The sequence below is a fragment of the Mauremys reevesii genome, linkage group 8 (genome assembly GCF_016161935.1).
Source record: "Mauremys reevesii isolate NIE-2019 linkage group 8, ASM1616193v1, whole genome shotgun sequence".
NCBI classification, from domain to species: domain Eukaryota; kingdom Metazoa; phylum Chordata; order Testudines; family Geoemydidae; genus Mauremys; species Mauremys reevesii.
Window position 1 is genome coordinate 23,876,370 of NC_052630.1, and position 21,479 is coordinate 23,897,848.

General features: G+C 36.0%; 1 protein-coding gene and 1 long non-coding RNA gene across 11 annotated transcripts in view; one reads left to right on the forward strand and one right to left on the reverse strand.

Moving 5' to 3' along the window:
- GABRA1 (gamma-aminobutyric acid type A receptor subunit alpha1) overlaps positions 1-19,670 on the forward strand; it is a 103,641-nt gene extending 83,971 nt beyond the window's left edge. For 8 of the 10 annotated variants that reach the window (XM_039483584.1, XM_039483587.1, XM_039483582.1 and 5 more), the window contains 3 exons: positions 2,845-2,997; positions 8,060-8,262; positions 15,412-16,244. In XM_039483584.1, coding sequence (XP_039339518.1) covers positions 2,845-2,997; positions 8,060-8,262; positions 15,412-15,720 — 665 coding nt within the window. In that variant the 3' untranslated portion in view covers positions 15,721-16,244. Of the gene's footprint in view, positions 1-2,844; positions 2,998-8,059; positions 8,263-9,657; positions 9,837-15,411; positions 16,245-19,219 lie in introns of those variants that run through there. The other 2 variants (XM_039483589.1, XM_039483591.1) reach the window with 2 other exon arrangements.
- LOC120369861 overlaps positions 18,650-21,479 on the reverse strand; it is a 36,486-nt gene continuing 33,656 nt past the window's right edge. Inside the window, exon 4 of the long non-coding RNA XR_005583470.1 lies at positions 18,650-19,028. This is a non-coding gene — a long non-coding RNA (uncharacterized LOC120369861). The remainder of the gene's footprint in view (positions 19,029-21,479) is intronic.

A 21,479-nucleotide genomic window follows, 5' to 3' on the forward strand; every position in this document is an offset into this window, starting at 1 on the left:
ATTTGCTGAGAGGACTCTTTTCTAAATGAGATTTTTATTTCTAATTAGTTATACTGTATAAATATTACAGAAGGCCAGAAACTGGAAGATTTCTACCTACAACTATAAAAAAATATAAAAGTATGGCTAATAATTTGTCCCTAACTCAAACCACCTGTTCCTTGGTATTACAGCACACACCTAGCTTTATATTCTATTTTGGAACCCAGGGATCATTAAAAAAAGTAAACACAGAAAATAGGGTAATAACTCTGAAATAGCTGTTATTGACTAGCTGTTATGTTCCCCAGTAGAGCTATGTTGATTTAACTCAGCTAAATATCTGAACTTTGATTGCTAGAGATAAACCTCATAAATAAAGTTTGGGCTTGGATCTGGATCAAACCTTTCCTTGGACTTGGATTTAGGGTTTTGTCTTGGCCCATTTTTGAAAAAGGAGCCAGCAGCAAAATTCTGAACAAGACATGAATTCTCAGAGTCTGGAGGTATTCAGATGTGGTGGTCTGGTTCAAACACAACTCTACTTAAGACTGTTTTAACCCTCATGTAATAAGTAAAATGAAAAACAAAATGCCCATTTATAAAATAGATATTATTTATCAAAAGGACTGCCAAGGTTCCAAAGCAGAGTTTTAAAAACACATTAAAAATTAAATAAAACAATATGAATAGGACATAGTGCACCATATGAACTGATAGTCTATCGGACGTTTTTTAAATCAATGGGATTTAAGCGCATGCTTGGATTAAAGCATGTGTTTAAATGCTTTTTAAGCATCAGGGGCTAAAACTGGTCAAATATATTTTTGATAACTTATGAACAGTCTTTTTCCTATAAAAATTTTGTCCTAAAGAGAAGCATATGGCTGAGTTATAAACTTCTGAAAACATAAAATTATAGGGGAATGACTGACAATGTCAGTGGACAGTAGTTGTAGTGGAGACCCTATACATTTCAGTGAAATAAAGCCTGCAACATACAAGAAGCTAGATGTACAGAGAATAGCAAATGAGCAGCACACTTCCCACCGTTAAATCAACCTCTCTCAACGGGCTGTTGTCTTTTAATAATTAACTACAGTCCATTGATAGTTTAGATGCATTCAGAGTTAATGAAAAGGATTTTATCTTGTAATTTAATCGCAGGCATTACTGTCAGTCTGTGTGGTCATCTGCAATATGTCACTTACAGTGTTACCTTTGGCTAGCTCAGAGCAGCTACAGTATTTACCAAGCCGACATTAATCCCAGTCTTTTTAATTTCCTTTATGCTTGGAATCTTGTTCTCATTTTTCACAGGTCAAAAAATACTTTGATAATTTAAGCAGCCAAATAAAGCTTCGGAGTACTATGATGTGTTAACTCTCTGTCCTTCTTAGCTTGTACTCCACAAGCAATGAATTAAATGCTTACATACTATTTTGATTATTCTGTATCTGATTACATTAAAATAGCTTCCCCCTGTCATATTTTAGATTAATTCTTCTTTACTGGCTTTACTAGCTATACTGGGCACCTTTCAAAAAAAGGACACAGACAAAAAAGAAGATAAGTGGATGATAAAAAAGGAGGGTGAGGTCACACCAGTCATCTTACTTAGTTTTTACTTGAGTATAATGCTCCTGCCAGTCCTATTTTGGAGATGACTTTCTCTTCATATATCCTTTCCTCTACCACTCAGCTCATAATTGATTCTCTTTTTTCCCCCTCTGCCATTGTCTTTTAATGTATATTCAAACATCTTAGGAGTATTGTCACATCTTATTTATAAGCTTCCCTCAGGGTTATATGTTGGGCAAGAATGTTCGCATGAATGTTCTTCTAGAATCTGAATTAGACAAAAAGGGCATTTGACATGCTTGGTGCATAAGCAGTCAATGTCTAGACACAGTTTTTCAATCCAATTTAGGATTTTCCTTTGCCAGTGCTGTTGCCAGTTGTTTATATTTTAAAAGAGAATCACAGTAATTTCATGCGTCATCTCTTATTTAGGCAGAGGGTTTCATTCAGTTTCAAAGCCACATGTATCTTTTCTAAGCTAATATCTATTGTATTGCAAGTCAGTCTATACTGAACATAAAGTCACATCAATAGGTTTTCAAATCTTTTGGGACTATTGCTTTGCAAAATATTGCATTATCAATAATGTCTGTAAATAACAGAGTGAAATTGAGGTATTTTTGGCTGTATTCTGGCAACTGAGATTTATAAAACCCATTGTATGGTGACAAATTCCACAGGAATGCTGTTTCTCTATGTTTTTGCAATATCCAAAAAAGCTAGTTATGGACAGAATTCTGTCATAATTCATCCATCAGCCATTTATTTTAAGGGAGATTATTATTATTGAAAGGTACTAAATTAATAGAATTAGAATGTTAGCCTTCTATCTTCAGAACAGATAGAGCACAGGTAATGGCAATGCAAACATAAATAAACTGACTAATCCTTGTGTCCTAAGCCTGATCTGGATGAACCATGTCTAACCATCAGTCGCCAGGTTTCATTTAATCTTTGGACATTGTGTACAAGTGTATTGGTTATGATAGTTTTCTGATTTATGATGACTAAGGTCCCCATTTCACAAAGGACAATAAATCAGTTAACATTAAGTTTTATTCACTTATTCGCTGGGCTGAATTTGAGATGAAAGGCCCCTGCACCATCAATTCGTTATTAAAAAATTTCTTCAGACCTAAACCAAACTTGTCTCAAATAAAAATTTTAATAACAGTGAACAGAAATGATGAAGAAATTGTTACTCATGCAAAAACTTGGGACACAGATTCTAATCTGTGCATATGGGAAAGGGTCTCACTGTCTTTTATTTTTATTGGTTTCTAGGGGAGTATGTTGTTATGACTACCCACTTCCATTTGAAGAGAAAGATTGGTTACTTTGTCATTCAGACTTATCTACCATGCATCATGACAGTGATTCTGTCCCAGGTGTCCTTCTGGCTTAACAGAGAATCTGTTCCAGCAAGAACTGTATTTGGTAAGTGAAACTTAAAAATTCAAACCAAAACAATAACAACAACAAAAACTTGCCAGGGTCATATGCTACTTATAGAAAAGCACCCAAGTGACATTGGAGAACTGGATAAGAAATATGCTTCGCTTTGAAGATATTGCAATAGATGATTTTTTAAAAGGTCCAAACTATTTAATTTATTAAAAAGAATGAATAGTAAAATGCTATATATCAAAAACAAAAATGAAAAATAATGACATTATGCTAATCTGGATTCAGATCTGAACACCTTGGCCTATCTTGATTTATATAAAAAATGAAAAGGAATATTCAAAGGGTTTAGCTTATATGCATCTTAATATTACTAAATGAAATGTAGACATCTAGGAACAAAGACTGTAGGCCATACTTAAAAGATGGGGACTCTACCCTGGAAAGCTGTAATTGTAAACAAGATTTGGAGGTCATGGTGGATAATCAGCTGAAAATGGGTGTGATGTTGTGGCTCAAAGAGCTAATGTGATCCTGGAATGGATAAACAGGGGAATTTTGAGTAGGAGTAAAGAGGTTATTCTACTTCAATTTTTAACAGTGGTGCAATCACTGCTTTAATACTGTGTTCAGTTCTGGTGCTCACAATTCAAGAAGGATGTTGGTAAATTGGAGAAAGTTCAAAGAAGAGCCATGAAAATGATAAAGGGATTAGAAAACATGCCTTATAGATGTAATCAAGTCACCGCTTCACACCTTCTGTTTGTTAAGCTATATAGATTGAGCTTCTTGAGTCTATCAGTATAAGTAGCTACATGAGGAACATATTTTTAATAAAGGGCTCTTCAATGTATCAGAGAAAAAGTATAACACATTCCAATGGCTGGAAGTTGAAGCTAGACAAATTCAGACTGGAAATAAGGTACAAATATTTAACATGTAGGGTAATTAACTATTGAAACAATTTACCAAGGGCTATGTTGGAGTCTCCATCACTGATAATTTTTAAACCGTTTTTCTAGCAGAAGTGCTCCAGGAATTATTTTGGGGGAAGTTCTATGACCTGTGTTATGCAGAAGCTCATACTAGATTATCATAATGGTCCCTTCTAGCCATATCATCTATGAATTATGTAATGTGCAGACAAAGTTTAGATGTTAGCTGTCACACTAGAAGAAAGCGTGCATTGACTGTTTCTCATAAAGCAAAATGGCTAATACAGTTTTTGGCTTGGATTTTCAAAGGGAATTTAGTCAAAGGGAGTTGTTCACCAGACGTTCTTGCCCCAGTTGAAACTCCCAGCTTTAATAACTCTGTGGGTTGATCTCATCTGCAAGCTCGTCAAATACTGTCGTGGCGCAATGCTGCTATGGAAATCAGTGACAAAATTCCTATTGTCTTCTGTCTGAGTAGGATTCAGGCAGGGATGAATGCAAGGAACTCTAAGATGATATAGTTCACACCTGCTTTTGAATCCCTGGAGTTTTTGCTCTTACATTCTAATACACATTTTTTAATTAGAAAGAAACTGCTAAAATATTCTCTAGGGCTTTTGTTTAACCTATTTCACATTCAAAATCAAGATAGACAGACGGACAAGATGGGTAAGGTAATATCTTTTATTGGAGCAACTTTTGTTCATGCAAGAAACAAGCATTTGAGCTCCATGGAGCTCTTCTTCAGGTCTTCTCCAGTATTGCAAACAAATAGATAGATCTAACAACTAGCATTTGATTAAAGAAAAAGGGAGGTGAGATTTCTCCAATATGCTCCAGCTCCTTTTGTGCTGCTCAAGCTATAATTGGCCAGTTGAGAATGCCTCTGGCAGGAGTGAAAGGTCATAAATACAGCAGACCTTGTTTCTGCCCCAACAGCTCCCCCCCAGCACAGTGCAAGAGCATGACAAAGAGGCTCCAAAGGACATGTGGAGGTTAGTCGCAGGAGGAACTCTGCCTTTTAATGTTGGCAAAGGAAAGCTGGAGATCTATAACCAAATTCAGAGGTCAGTCTAAGGGCCTGATCCTCAGAAGCGCCTGCAATTCCTGCTGGATTATACCTATTTTCACCTACCTCTCAAAATATCCCCCTGTGCGTTGCTTTTCCTGCTCCAGCCCACTTTCCCAATGCCTCTTCAGGTGAATCACACCAGCTTAGACATCCTTAGATTCAGAGAGACAAATGCTCACATGGGGTGTAAGCTCCATGTTAGTAAGTAGATATGAATGTAGAGAAGTCCCTAAACAAAGTATAGGAGTATAGGAGAGTCTAATTGAGTCTAATTTATATAAAAGGGGACCCACAAACTTCTGTGAAGTGCAACAGATTCAAATCCTTTACACTCACTTCTAAAATTGGTATCAAAAGTCTAATCTTGACAATTTTGTCACAGAGTAGATTGGGTCCCTTAAAAAGAGATACATTCAAAGATTGTTATGTATGTATTTAAAAAAAGAAATGGAACCTCATTTGCTTCCATTTTGCTTTCTTTTTTTTTTTTTTTTACTGTTGGCAATACCAGATTGTTAGTTCATGATGCTGTAGTTATGGTTGGCCATAAATGGGGTACCAAATTACCCCATGTATCAAAATAATAACATACAATACCCTATGTTATTCAGGCTGATGCTTTTAAAGCCTTACGACAGCCCTCCAAGAATGTAAACATTTTAAAAGTTTTCCGTTCAGAATACAATTATTTTGCTGACTATTTGTGTGTTTTTACATATGTTTGAACCAAGTCTAGAATTCTGTTGCTATTTTTTTTAATCTCCTAACTTCACTGAAGAAAAAAGATGTCTCTGAATACTTCACCTGGGCATATTCATACATGCATCCAGACAGACAAGCACAGCATATATCGATTTATAGCCCTCTTTTAGCACTATAAATAAAAACACAAACTATAGCATAGCAGGATTTACTGTACAAGAGCAACAAAAAATCATTAGTTATAAGTGGATAAAGACCTTATACATTCCCCTAAGGAACAAAAACCACATCATCATTAAGTACCCATAATTCAAGATATTGTCATTGATATGTTTAATTATCAGGCCCTTTTAGATTTCTGCATATTTTCATTAGTGCTCAGTACAGTGGTTATAAACTGTAACGGTGATTTAATACATGAAATTGTCTGCAGTTGTCAAGGTAACTTGAGAACATGTGATTTGATGTAAATGTCTAGCTTGCACTTGCAAAAATCTGTAGGCAATGTGATAGAAATGTAATCCTCCTACTGTCAGTAAAAACTCCATGGCTAGTTAAAGAAAAAATGTTCTTCCAGCAGGTATGAAGCTCTGCTACTAGAAATGCAAATTACATTGCCGTGGGTCTTACTTAACCTCTTTGCTGTTGCCACAGCATCACTGTTTAATGGCAGAGAAACATGTACAAAATATCAGTTCAAATAAATGCAATATCATAACATGAAGCTTAGTCTATTTTGGGCTACATTGAAGGAGCATATTTTCCAAATATGTTTGCTACTTCATTCAGCCCTGAACAGGTTAATCAGCAATAAGAACAATTAACATCCTTTGTTTTTATGGGAAACATCTTATAGCACTGTAACAATCTTACACAAATAAGGTGGAAAGTATCCAACATGCCTGTGTATGCCTCGCTGAACTTTGCATAATTTTGAGTTGTTTTATCTGCAATTATGACATGTAATGAAAGAATTGACAAGATGGAAAAAGAGTTGCAACCATCCACATGATTACTAAAATGCTAGGTGAGAACAGGAACTGGGTCAGAAATTAACTCCTCTTCTAATTCTTTTGCTGGAAGAGGAAATTATGTTGGTCTATTATGTTGGACAACAATAGGGCTGTGGTGACTTTCTTCCTCCTGTTTCATTCATGTTGGAGGGATGGTCATTAAGTCTGCTTTAAAAATAATAATTCTGAGATTTAATTCAATCACTGAATGTATTTACAATCTAAGAAAATAGTAAATCTAATCTCATGCTGTGGGACATAATGCACCCAGCTAAATTCCTTCCTGACCCTCAAAGTTAAACAGATTATGTTTCATTTTGTCTTCGTCTGAGGCATTGCTGCACTGGCTACCATCACAGGCAGGATGCACGACTACATGGACCAATTACTTCTTGTATATAGTGTATATATACTGAGATATAGTGTCCAAACTCCTGCCTTGAAGAAAAACAGATATATCATGTAGTTTGTTAGATATTTAATATTACAGATGGTTCAGCAAAAGGAATGTGATATCAGTAACCCTGATAAACACATTTATCCCTCTTTCACTAAACACACATTATTTTCCTATCCACTGTTGTCTGCTTGATTTCTAAGTGGTCCAACACTGAATAACTGACAACTACTTGATTGTGGTCAATGCCAACAATACTCCTTGGTCATCCACTCAGGGCTGTTTCTTTTGGAGCAGCGATATCTCCTAAAGCACAAACCTCATTGTCTGGCTATGCCGAAAGATTGACAGGAGACATTAGATATGGGTTTAATCAGGCCTCAACTTATTATTAGGACTAACCCGGTGGATAAAATGTGCAGTGCAGGTGAAAACCCCCACAATTCACTGTGTGTGTTTGTGTGTGTGTGTGTGTGTGTGTGTGTGTGTGAGAGAGAGAGAGAGAGTGCTTTTTTCAGTCCCCCTTCCCCACGCCCCACCTTTCCATTCATGTCCCTCCATCAGATCCACTGCCAGGATCCTCCAATTCCAGCCAATTCAGGCCCAGGCTGACCTTTTTAAACCCCTCATTCCTAGGTTGTGAGTGATCCACCATTCTGACTGCTTTTCCAGCAGTTTTACGTCTCCCCTCCTCCCCGAAGCCATAAATCATGGCCCTTTCTCCCGGCCAGCCCTCCCGCTTAAAGTGCAGGGTGGTGACTTCCATATGTCAAAAGATCAAGATAAAGCACAATCCAGAAGTGTACCTCAAAGATTATTATTTCCACAGCAGAACCTGAAATTTGATATTCTTTGGTTGGGAAATATATTTCTAATAACAGAAGCCTGTGAAACTATTTTTCCTATTTTATTTGTGACTCCACATTGATAAGTAAAAGACAAAATCTAAAGTGACACTGACGTTTTTGCTTTACAGGAGTGACAACTGTTCTCACAATGACCACCTTGAGCATCAGTGCAAGAAATTCCCTTCCAAAGGTGGCCTATGCCACAGCTATGGATTGGTTTATAGCAGTGTGCTATGCATTTGTGTTTTCAGCACTCATTGAATTTGCAACAGTGAACTACTTCACAAAGAGAGGTTACGCATGGGATGGCAAAAGTGTTGTTCCTGAAAAGGTAACACCTTTACTAATAGATTTTATGATATGTACATTAATATCTATTCATGGCTTTTGTGCTGGATTCAGTCTGTATGTTTTCCAATGGGACTTAGATAATCTACTGAAAAAGGCTCTTTACATGGATATTGGGCATTTTCTGTTCAGAATCTGCTGGTCACACTATGTGTTGAAATCCCTTGTTGTATGCAAATTATTAGTATGGAGAGTGGTTACATTTTCATTTTTAGAGCACCACCAGGATGTGCAGCATTGTGTGGCAAAGAGAGGAAGACATAATCCCTGTCCCATGTCTTAAATCTGAAAGATACAAGTTGGCTGAGGCTAAAGCTGTGGCACGAAGGGAAAGCTCATACCTCAACACTCCCATCCCATTCCCTTCATGTCTTTATATGGCTCTCATCACTGTAGCACCTTCCAGTTATTTAACAGTCTCTCTTTATTTTTCCTTTCTTTTCCAGCCAGTAGTAGGAATAGATTGACTAGTTTATATGTTGTGTGTTTGAGTGAGAGACTCAGTGGATGTGTGCAGTGTCTGTGAGCCTGATGCAAAGCTCACTGAAGGCAGTGGATATCTTTTCCTTGATTTCCAAAGGCTATGAATCAGGACCAATTTACAAATTTGTGTGTAGGAAGAAACAGATTATGAAACTTACTCCACAAGAAATAAAAATGTCCATGGACTTCAGAAATTAATGCAAAATGCTTTTTTAAACTTAGTTTTCCCTCATCAAAGTCCAGCCTCTTTGAAAGCTCTGTCTGACACATGGAAAAGCCTTCCCTTATTTAATGATTATTTAATTTCTTCATTAGAATGTAGCTTTCATGGCAGAGCATGTTTTTGAAGAATAAGGGAGGTGATGTCTGAAGTATCTAGGTCTAATAACATGGAGAACTTTAACTATACACTATATTCAATGGGGAACCAGTGCAAAGAGTTGGGTACTATGGTTGCTAAGTAGATAGACTACTGGGTTTTGTATCAGTTGGAGCTCATTCAAGGTGTTTCTTCATTTCTTAATATAAGTTGCACTGAGCAAGCCTAGAAGTCATGATTCTGTGGATCCCCATGCACCTCATCTCTTTCTGAAAGTATGGGGTGCAATCTCTGCCAGTTATGGCTGAAGCAGACATTTTTGCTGCCATGGCTCTTTGGGCTCCCTGTAGCTGTGGGGAGTCTAACAGCAACCCCAGGTTGCAGACAGACTTGAACTGGAGGCAGATGCCCTCAGTAATGGGGATGTAATAGAAGAGAAAAGTTCTTTGAAGCATTTGTCTCCTCTATTACCGTACATCCCCAATTTTGAGGGCATCTGAGTTATACCAGCTGAGGATATGGCATAGTATGTATAAGTTTTCTATAAAAGATACACAGCATGGGTATTTTCTGCAGGCACTTGAATACTCTAGATGCTTAGTATGTAAGCATCAATAACACGATGGAGAAGACTGAACATTGTGGGACCCAGCAGGTGAGGTCTTGCAGGGGGTGCATCTCAGACTTAAAGGTCAGATTGTCTGCCATCAGCAATAGCTGAACTACAAAAGGAATCTCAGACCAGACTCCACAAGAGTGGAAATTGCCTATTAGCAAATATATCCCATCCTTTTCTGTGGAAATCAGAATCCATTCATGGGGCTTTATGAACCAATAAATAATAACGAGAACAAAGTGAAACCTTTTCATTATTATTTCTTCAGGATTCTTCACTCCAAGCACCCCATATTAATAAAAGTGGGAAAAATATGTGTAGATGATGCAAGGTATGCATGGACGATGTTTAGTAAATAATCCATTTCATGCAATGTACAATTATACAAAAACAAGGGCGATAGAAGTGATAGTGACAACTATAGAAGTATCTTCCTGTTGAATGTCGTCAGAAAAGTTGTCACTTGTATTATGCTCCCTAGGCTGCAATCTCTAGGTGAAAGAATCTATCCTGAAAGTTTATGTGGTTTTCACTCAGAACACTCAACCGAAAATATCATATCAATGGTGAAGCAAGTGGAAGAGAAGTGTAGAGAAAAATGAATGCCACTCTACATAGCCTTCATCAATCTGATTAAGGCCTTGGATATGTTCAACAGAAAGGGCCTTTTTATGGTTCTAAAGAAACTGGATTGTCCCTCCATATTTTTGAAAGTTCATTCCTTACATCAAGGTATGCGGGCAACTGGTGTGTATGAAAACAAAGAATAAAATGCTGTTGACATTAACAACAGCATGAAATAGGGGTGTATCTTGCCTTCCATGCTCTTTAACATCTACTTTTAATTACTGCTTCTTCGTGCTTTTAAGGACAGCAATGATGGCATTTATCAACATTGCACGATTTAGAGTGAAAACCAAGGTTCTGAGAGAATTCCTGATGCGACCTTGGTTGCCCATAGTGAATCTTCCCTGCAAAATCTCTTGGGTAAATTTCATGAATCATGCAAGAGCTTCAGGTTGACAATTAGTTTCAAGAAGACTGTGATCATGTACCAAAGAGTTACCCTGTCTGGAGGGTAAATCTCTTGGTGTTGTCGACAGCTTGTTGCTACTTGGGTTCTACCATCATCAGAAATCTTGACCGTCAGACTGAATTAATAGAATTGGAAAAGCAGCTAAGTATTTCAGGCTTACAGAACTGTGCATGGAATCACAGCAAACTATCAACTAAGACTGAAGATGCAAATCTATAAAACTTGTGTGCTGTCATCCCTGCTTTGTGGTTCAGAAACCTGGACTACATATGCCAGTATATCAGGAGACTTAATAGCTTCCACATGAGATGTCTGCATAAGATCCTGAAAATAAAGTGGGGAAACACATTACCAAACACAGAGATGCTGGAGTGCACAGGACTGACACACTTAGAAACCACTGCCAAGAAGAGGAGCTTGCAATGGCTCATTCATGGCAGGTGAATGGTAGGAGACCGTATCTCCAAGAATATTTTCAACATTGAGATTTGGGACAGAAAACAGGGTCACCTTTTATGGCAGTACCACGATGTGTGTAAACATGATATGAAGTCGTTCAATATCAATGTGGAAAGCTGGGAGGAGTGTGCACGATCCCTTCCAATTTGGAGGGAGTATCTGAGTAGTGCAGCTCAACATGAAGTAGATTTGATCCAGAGGATGGAAGCAAAGTGAGAAAGAAGGAAGTAGCATGCTGTAATCATGGATTCTAACTCAGACAGCACAAGAATCTGTAGAATTTCTAACAAGCTATGTCACTCTTGAATTGGACTTGTCAGCCATATGTGGATTCATCAGGCACCTGATTAGATCTCTTACATGTATACCATGATCCATTTTGGATTGATGGTTGCCAATATATTTCATGCCTGGTTCTTGCCTGTTCTACACATGATCTTTTCTCATGATACAAAGGAATATTAAATGAAATTGTAAGACAACAGATTTAATAGTGGTATTAGGAAATACTAATACTTTTTTTAATATCATGAGTAATTAACCTGGGTAATTCATTGCCACAAAGTGATACTGAATTGAAAACAAGTATTAAGCAGATACGTGTATGTTAGGCCTGATTCAAAAGCTATTGAAATCAATGGAAAGGCTCCCACTAATTTAGATGGGTTTGGGATGGGGCCCAATGTGAACATTCAGAATTATATTAGTTAGTATTTTAAAGACATATATAAACACTTATACTTCAGAGCAGAAGCCACACACTAATGGAGAGGTTTTTGAAGAAGCTTCCCCTATAGACAGTTTAATCCATAATTGTCCACTGTGGGTTTTGGGTTTTTTTGCAGCTCCCTCTGAAGCACTTGGTACTCTTCCATCTCAGAGATAGGATAGTGGACCACTTTTCTGATTTGATATGATAATTCTTACATTCCTTAGGATCATACAGTAGCTTCCATAAATTTGTTATCAAATATTGAAAAAGTTTTTTGAGAGAACAATAAAATCTCTTTAATTTACATACACAAAATAGAAATTTCCCGATTCATCTTGTACATAACACTGATCCTATTTTAATCCAATTCATGCTTTCATACACATTGACTATTATCCCTTTTGTTTATTCAAACATATTTCTGATATATTTCCAGTGCTTACCACCAAGGCATCTGCTGGAAAATATGTAACATGTCATTACATATGGTATTTAAGAAATCTGTTTTTAAATGGCTCTTACTACAAAATTCCCTTAAGTCCTCTCCTCTGCACTGAAGAGACACTTACTTCAAGTCTTGAGTCAAGACAATGAGCACCGGAAGAAATATAGCTATTTTATATGAAATTTAAACATTAACTAAAGGATTTAGAATGAATTATGCAAAATGTTCACATATGAGAACTGAAGATAGTGTTGCAAAACCAAAATCTTTGCAGCATTATTAGTAGAGCTGAATGAATATTGGAGGAGGGAGGAAGGGGAGGGTAAGAATTCATGAACATCCATTCAAATTTGTAAAAGAATTTTGATTTGAGTGGTTGTGGTCATATTTGCTGTTTGTTTAGTACTGAAACTTCAGTAGAGTGAATATTTGGGAAAAACTAATATTAAGCTTCAGTTCTTGAATATGCACAAAAAAAATTGTAGTTGAAGGCAATATCAATAATTCATGCTATTTTGGTTAGTTGCATAAGTTATACAATCAGAGAATAGAAATAAAGCCATGTTACTTTTGTAACTAATAACTAACACAAGTAAACATTTACAAAGAACTGTATGCAAATAATTTGCGTAATTATTTGCTGAAGAATATTTCTAAATTAAGTCAAATAATGACTACATTTCTCCTTGCAAAATATTTGCTCAGCTTTCCTTATTAATTATACTTGCAAGTTCATTATAGTTCCTTTTAAGGGTAATTTAAAAATACATTGTAGTGGAGATCCAGTTGCACTGAAATTTTGAAATCTTGTCTGTTCTGGGTAGCAAATAGACTTTTTCAAATGGCAATGATACTGGTATCCTAAGTAGTCAAGATTTATGAAATGATAACCCTAAATCATACATTCCATTTGATTTGGGACTAAATTAAACATTAAAAATCCCATAAAAAACAATATTCAAGAATTGTTTTAAAATATTAAAGATTGTATAGCTCTTGTATTCCCTAGAAGTAAAGGATCCCCCTATATTCTTTCATATTAACATACCAAAGATATTCTCTGTACACCGTGTACTGAATTAGCTGTCACGAATACTAAGGAAAAGGCTAAGTCAAGTCAGTCAAACTTGTGATGGACAGAAGTTCATAATCTAATATCACTCTGGGCTCTGATTAGATGTAATATTACTGCTTCATAAACTTCAATGTGACATAAAATATCGAGATACGTACTGGAGTTAGGCTTTGCCTAGCTCAGATTCTTCATAAAATGGAAAACTACAAAATGGCTGTTCTATTAGGTTTCTGTGCAAGAGTTCTTTGTTTAGCTGGATTTATTACTACTTACTAGAATACTAGGGTTGTTTCTGTCCTGAGCAAGTAAGAAAAAATGAAAAAAAGGAAACTTTGTAATATGAGAGCAGAAGCTGCTGATGGATGAATGACCAAAGGACTCCCTGATTTTTGACTCTTTCTTTTTGAATTAACTGTTTTTCAGCTGTTTATTCCATCTATTAGGTGGAAATAATCTGGAACATCCATGCTGAAGTCAATTTGAAGGCTCTTCCTCAACCTCAAGGATATATGTTGCCTTACGATTTTGGAGAAGAGGGACCTTAAACAAATTTAAAAAGATATGGTCTAATTTCTTAGAAATCTTTGATTAATTTCTCATGGAGGGAAAATGAGAAATGACCCTCCCTTTCCTTTCCCTCTGTTTGCATACATTTTTGTCCTTTTCTTTTTCTGTTCTCCCCCCTTTTTGGAGTGGGAAATCAATAAAATATAAATAAAAATAAATATATACTGAATTTTATTAGTTTATAGAATTAAAACAATCTGTTAAAGGTTCTTTTTTATCTATACCTTCTTTTTACTGTTCCAGGAACACAGGATCAGATTTTTGGCATCTGCCCCATTATCAGTTTCAGACACAGTTTAGAGCCCTTCTGAACCATAGGAGTTGTTTCCACATAGTCAGGGATAGCTGAAACACAGTACAATAGTACTTCTCTCATGCTTCCTTTCCCTTCCACTCAACCTATGCTCTGACTTGTTCCTATATAGAAGCTATGGTGGGGAGTAGAACTGCCCACAACATTATGCCAGATGAGATTACCATATGCCAGATGATTTCAAGACAGTTAAAAGGCTTTAAGACAAATTTAAATGATCAGAGTGGCACAATGCCTGATCAAGGACCAGGATCACATCCAGCATCCTTAATATAACTCAGTCATTTCTATTGAGCAATTAGCACTTTTTAAAATATCAGCATTCTAGGATGTTCCATAAATTTCAGTGCAATATATGGATATTTTAAAAAAGATTGGGGATATACAGTTTTATAGCTCCCACACATTCTGAATGAAACTCCAGCCACTGCAACTCAGCTAGTCCAGTGGTTACCTGCAAAAGGCATCATTAAGGCTCCAGTATGTCCAAGCCCTTAAACACATGCCTAAATTCCAAGTATTTTGCTGAATAGGGATCAATAAGCTGTTTGTTGTGTTCCTTTTAAATAAGCATTCTCTCTCAGTGTGAGGAAGATGAAAATGATATGTATGATAAGTTGTGTTACAACTCATAATACATTATTTATCATGGTATCTGAATGACAAATTTGGAAATAATTTTATAATGGTGGCATCCTTGGTATCTCTCAAACTCAATATATTTGTTCTTGTCACAAAGCTCATTTGATTCAGAAGACAATGAACTATGTTTAGTTTGCTACTGTTTGATTAATATTGCAGATATTACAATACGCTGCTTTGCTTACTATCAAAAATAGCATATCCTAAAATGTATCTGTTATTCTAAATGCTTTTGGGAATTAATTGGTTGATTTATTTCTAGGAAAAGTAATTAAACTGAGAGATTGTATCTTGTTCTTGAGTACAATGTTTTACGTAAATCACACATGCACACCTAACATCTACTTAGTCCAGTTCGAAGTATAATTTCAATATGTAGCAATAACACTGTGTTATGGTACATTGTCACAATATTATGTATTGAAAATGTGGACAAGAATAAAATTCATGTTTTTCTTTCCCCAGCCAAAGAAACTGAAGGATCCCCTCATTAAGAAAAATAACACATACACAGCAGCAGCAACAAGCTACACCCCTAATATTGCCAGAGACCCTGGGCTGGCTACCATTGCTAAAAGTGCAACAATAGAGCCCAAAGATGTTAAACCAGAAACAAAACCACCAGAACCCAAGAAAACTTTTAACAGTGTCAGCAAAATTGATCGACTATCAAGAATAGCTTTCCCACTGCTTTTTGGTATCTTTAATTTAGTCTACTGGGCAACTTATTTAAACAGAGAACCCCAGCTGAAAGCCCCAACTCCACATCAATAACCCTGTTAACTCATGTAGTTTTGTTCAGTCTTTTGCACTGGGGATTGCTTTCAGTTTGACACACAGTAATTCCCAGTTGCTTCATTGCCTCTGTCTTAAAGAAAATGAAGGTTTCCTTATTTAAAAAAAAGTATATATATATATATTTTAAAGAAGTAACCCTGTATACTAGGGCCATAACAATGTGATGTGTACACCTGGGAACCATGATTCTGAAGAAGGGAGAGGAAAAGTTCAGTAATGAAAATAAATTCAAAACCATTTGTAGATAGCTTATTACTGAATATCCCAACAAAGATACTGTACATGTATGTGAAATATTTTTATGCAAAATAATTGTGGGGGAAAATACTCTATGATGTTCATGTAGCACATACTGTAGTGTACTTACCATTTACAAAGCACTGTTTATGTTATATTTTTTTCAAGGCTGTAAGGCTTTCAATTTTGTCAAATTCCATGAGATACATTATGTTTCCAGCTCTTCTCTCCCCTCTCTCCCCTCCCACCCCCCCCGCGCCCCAATCCCCAGTCACTGGTCTTATAATATTAAATGTTCTTTAAAGAAAAGGATGTCCGAATACTCTAGGAACAGTTTATCACTGTACAGCACATATGATTCAATGGTAACGAATGCTTTAATCTGCTGTCTTGAGGCAGTCTTGTTCTAAGCATTAATTTGTCACTAGACTAGACAAGAAATCAGTTGCACAATTAAGTGCAGAATTCAAATGTCCTTTACCCCATGTGTAATCAAACCAGTACCTGGATGCTTTTACAGGTAGCTTTTATTTATCAATATGTTTCAGAAAGAAAAAAAAAGTTTTGCAAGCTCTAGATATGTTGAATGTATTATTTTATAAAACAGTACATTAAAAAGCTTTAGATTAAAATTTATGGATAGCAGAAAGACAAAATATAGTATTTAAATAATATATGTAAATATGCAGCATGAGATTGTACTTTTTTTACTTTTTTAAAGTTGTGTTCTTAAAATATTGTGTAGGGTTCATCTATCTTAGCTCTTAATATGTTGTTAAATGCTAAAGGAAACATATTTAGAGCCTGCATTAAAAAAGTCAGTGGTACTGGAAAGACTACAAAAGGAAAGAAAGAGCTTGGAGTTAATTTCATTTGTAAAGTGGTTAAGTGTACAGTTGTTTGCAATTTGACAATGCCATCCAATGTATACTATTAGATAAATGACTGGTCTGCTCAGGTCATGCATAAATACTAACAAATGGAATATATTTAGTAGGTAAAACTGGTAAAATACTTGTTAAGACAGAAAAATCATCTGTATATTACTGCTATATTTGCTGATACATAACTGTTACAATAAGTGATGTAATATATGTAGCATTCAATACAAAATCATACACAAAAGAATGTACAGGAAAATAGATTTTATTGAATAAACTTACTACATTTCATTTTTACTGTAGCAATATATTTGTAGGAACAATATGTAAGGGCTTTAAATACAAGATGTCCATTTTGCAGGTATGGTATTCCCTTTAAAACAATTCTAGTTAGTTTCATTACTGCTGAGAACTTCTTAGAAATATCAATTTCAGGTAAGGATTTTTCAAAGAGATTGAGAGATTGATGGATTTTTGCAAGCGTTAATTCAGAATCCACAAAACATAGTATTGAGTGAATTTAAAAACAATGCCACATGAACAGTCAGCAAATTAGTTAATGAGACAGTCAAGTTTCATAGTTATGTTTCAGGCAATGTTTTATAAACTCTTTCTCAATAAATCAAGAGGTTACCACTCACAATCTACACACAAAAAAATTGATGTTTTATTTAGAAAAGATTTTTTTAAAACAATGCTTCATTGTCTAACATTTAGTCCTGTCTAAACTTGATGAGCTAATCTGATTGGAGTTTATTAAAGGGGATGTTTCATCTTCTGGTTCATGTGTAGATATATGTATAGAAAAAAATAAAATATGGCTCTTTAACTTCTGTGTACTTGTTTATCTTGTTATTTTTGGCGTTAATCTAGTGTGTTCATTTAGAGTATTTTATCTTCCTAGCTACTCATAGCTACCTTTTGGTCTGCATTTTGCACATTAGATGTGAATATTACTTAATTAGTCTGCTTTTTGCTATGCAATGACTGCATTATATCACCTCTTAGTTTGTTAGTCTATGTGAATAGTATTATACTGTATAAATTTGATTGCACAGTTTATCAAATATAAAGTATTCTCTATGTAGCTTTTTTACAGTGCTTTGCTAAACCATGTAATAATAGTAAGTCTTCCTTGAAAATAATGATACACTCTTATAGAGGACAGTTCCTGTTTACTCCTGGGATAATTTTAAAAAGATGACATTGAATGTTTATTGCACCTCAGTGCAGTAATGTGGCAATAAAACTTAAATCTAATAGAGGTTGTTTATGGCAGAAGCATGTATTTGCTTTACAGAGTTTAGCAAAAGCTCTTTATTTTATGTCAGACTGTAATTCTATTATAATAATAAAGATAAAAATGTTCAATAATGAAAGTGAATGTTTTACTTTCTTTTGGTTTTTTAGTTATTGCTTTTTACTATATGTTGCGTGAGAATCTGCTGTTCATCTCAGTTTCTGTGTATTCGGAAATGAATGACATTCTCATGTTTGTAAGTGTCTGCACAATGTTTTTCAAGGGACACAAGCAATATCAGAATAGTTTCTGAAATATGATTTTATATTTTTTTAAATAATGAAGTCTGCACAATGTTCATCCAACAAAGCAATAAAATGCCCTAGATGAACAAGTGATTTAGTTTCACTAATATGGTGAAGGGTATGATACAGAGTCAAAAAAGAATAGGACAGTGTCACAGTTAAATTTTTTAATAATTACTGTGGCAGAATATGGATAGACTAACCAGATAAATGATGGGGGAAACAAAACAAATGCAGGCGGTTTTAATACAGACCTCATGTTCTGGTAAAATAAAACAAAAACAAACAAAAATAAATAAAAAATACAGAACCAATGGAGACTTTGGGCCAGATCCTTAGGTGGTGTAAATTGATGTTCTTAATTTATTTTAACAGATTCTGTATAGGACATTCTAGTTAATGGTTATATAGGCCAAGTCCTGAAAACTTTGCTGAAGTCCTCATTATTACATACATGAGAAAAACCCAGGTATAGGAAAAGCAATTGCATGGAGTTTGAAACCTCAGAGGTTTTCCTGAATTCCTCTTGCAGGGGAAGCAAAGTCTTCATGATTTGCTCATCTGTGGGCAAAGGGAGATAAATCCATGGATTTCTTGGTATCCATGTGGATCTCAAGGTATCTGCAGGAGGAAAAAGACATTGGCATGTTGTTCTGCCCCACATAGTGACTGCCTGCCCCTGGAAGGACTATTCTAACTGTGCTAGCCCCTGGACCCCCCATAAGGGGAGTCCTTAATATGGAGCAGAAAGCAGAGCAAGTTAATGTGGCCTCTGATCATATTAATTTACTTTTTCTCCACTGTATTTACAGTTAGGGAAATCCAACTCAGCTCCCCATCCGAAGCGTATCTTCCTCAACTCCATGGAACTGGAATCCCAAGGAACCCCCACATAGGACTTCCTGCAGGATTGAAGCCACAATATTGGAATACCCCACACCCATGGGCACAGGCTCTCTTCCATGTGCAGTTGAGGAGGGGAGCACGGGGCCATTATTTTTTTACTTTGTCTTTACTCGGACAATCTTAAGCAGGAGTCTGCCTGAGTTAGAATAGAGTGAAAATGAATAAGAACATCAGGATTTTGCTCCTAGAAAATCAAGGTGTGGTACTCAATATTGAAGGGCTAAAGAACAACACCAGCAGCAAATAGATTCACAGAGTATCATAAAACATTCCTGGTACAACACCATGACAGTCTTTGCTATGTTTGCTTTGTAACATTGCATCAGTGGGCCAAATTTTCTCAGCTATACCCCTGCAACCTCCTTCAAAGCTGCTGCAAGCATGTAATGTAGTAAAAAATGGCCCAACCTGAAAGTTGTTTGTGTCTCGTCTCCTACAACTCTTTTCTTGGCAGGTTGGAAAGAGGACAAAAAGGTGTTCCCCCATCTTTGTCCCTTCTCCACCCCTCTTGGCTGGAGAGTGGGAGGATGACTGCTCCTGATGGCTCTGGTCCATTGACTCAGCCTTATTCCTTGTGCATCAGATAGCATCAGGGCTATTCTGCTTGTTCCAACCATATTTGTGGATCACTTCAAGAGACAATGTGGAACCTCAAAAAGTTGCATGAAGCTACAGAACCACAGGATGAGAGCTACTGGAATAAAATCTTCCTATGAACAGCCCTTCCCTGAGGCTGGGCTTCTTCTCTTTATCTCCTTCCACTCACCACCAACATGGTAAATAATATGAGGTTATGAAACACATTAGCAGCTAGAAAATCGGACACACATACTTCAGGGAGCAGAAGTATAAATAGAAAACTTCTTTCAGCTTGTCTTGTGGATCTGAATGACTGTCCAAGTAAATTAGCATGACTGGGGAAAGTTAAACTTTCTCAGTAGATGAAAAAATATCTAAGCAGTGCACTAAAACAATAAAAACTTCAATATTTCTTCAGTCTTTCTATGGCAGATTAGCAGCAAAATCCTCCTGTTAGACATAAATATGACATGGCTAAAATAAAAATGTGTCTGCAGTCATGAATTCTGCAAGTGTAGAGTATTATCAGCCTGTCAAGCTGTTGCTGTCATGTTACATCTGATTACAAACACTGTTATATACTACAAGAGAGCTAAAATCCTCCAAATGACAAGATTCTACAGACTCATTTTTGTCTAGCTACAGGCCCATCTAAACAGACAGAATTACTTCACTGATGTTGATAAACTCATTTGATTAAACTGCTTTAGGGCTTCTGAAAATGTTCTGAGTGGATTTTGCACTCACAGCACAGCTGTCTCTTGCACACATTTCACCAAAGGAGTAGAGTCATTTTACCTTAAAAATCTTCTGAAGACAGACAAAGGGCACTGGTTTTTAATGTGCTATCAAGATAAGAAAGACATGTTCAGTGAACTCTGGCTTTCTGAAGTCGAACAGATTTTGAACCTCATCCATACAAATAGAAATGGTGCATTTCCTGTCAGGTCCCCTCATATGTTAAGTATGCTTCAGAATTAACCAGAGGCTGTGCAGGTCTGTCTGTGAATGACCAAGATATCTGAGTTTGTCTACTCTAAAGGCAATTTTTTTGATATTTGCCTAGAATATGCCTCTCTTGCATGCCTCATAGAGGCTTAGATTTGATTGTGTTGGTCATTCAGATCTAATGCAACCACCTACTTCTATCTCACTTAAAAAAATGCAGCAGATGTATATTAGTGAAAAATTGCTAAAAAACAAAATTAAAAAAAAACCTCATCAAAAAACTACTCTACTATTTCTCTGCTGTCAATTATTAGAGTACAGTACCTCCACATAAATGGGATGTTAGCTATCAGATGTTCTCTCAAGTGTAATAAAACCTGTTAATGCAAGAAATTTACCACAGGGCTATGGTAAATTCTACCCCACAATGAAATAAATGAGAAACTGATATGGTGAAATAAAACCATGAAATAAAGCTCAGTGAACTATAATAGAGAGATCTTTATCTTCAGTCATAATATTTTTTTTAATTAAATGTCCTATACAAAGAGAGAACTGGATTTCAGCTGAGGTAAAAGACACATTTTAAAAAAACTGCATATCTCCTCAGTCAGAAAAAAATAAGACCATAGTAAAATC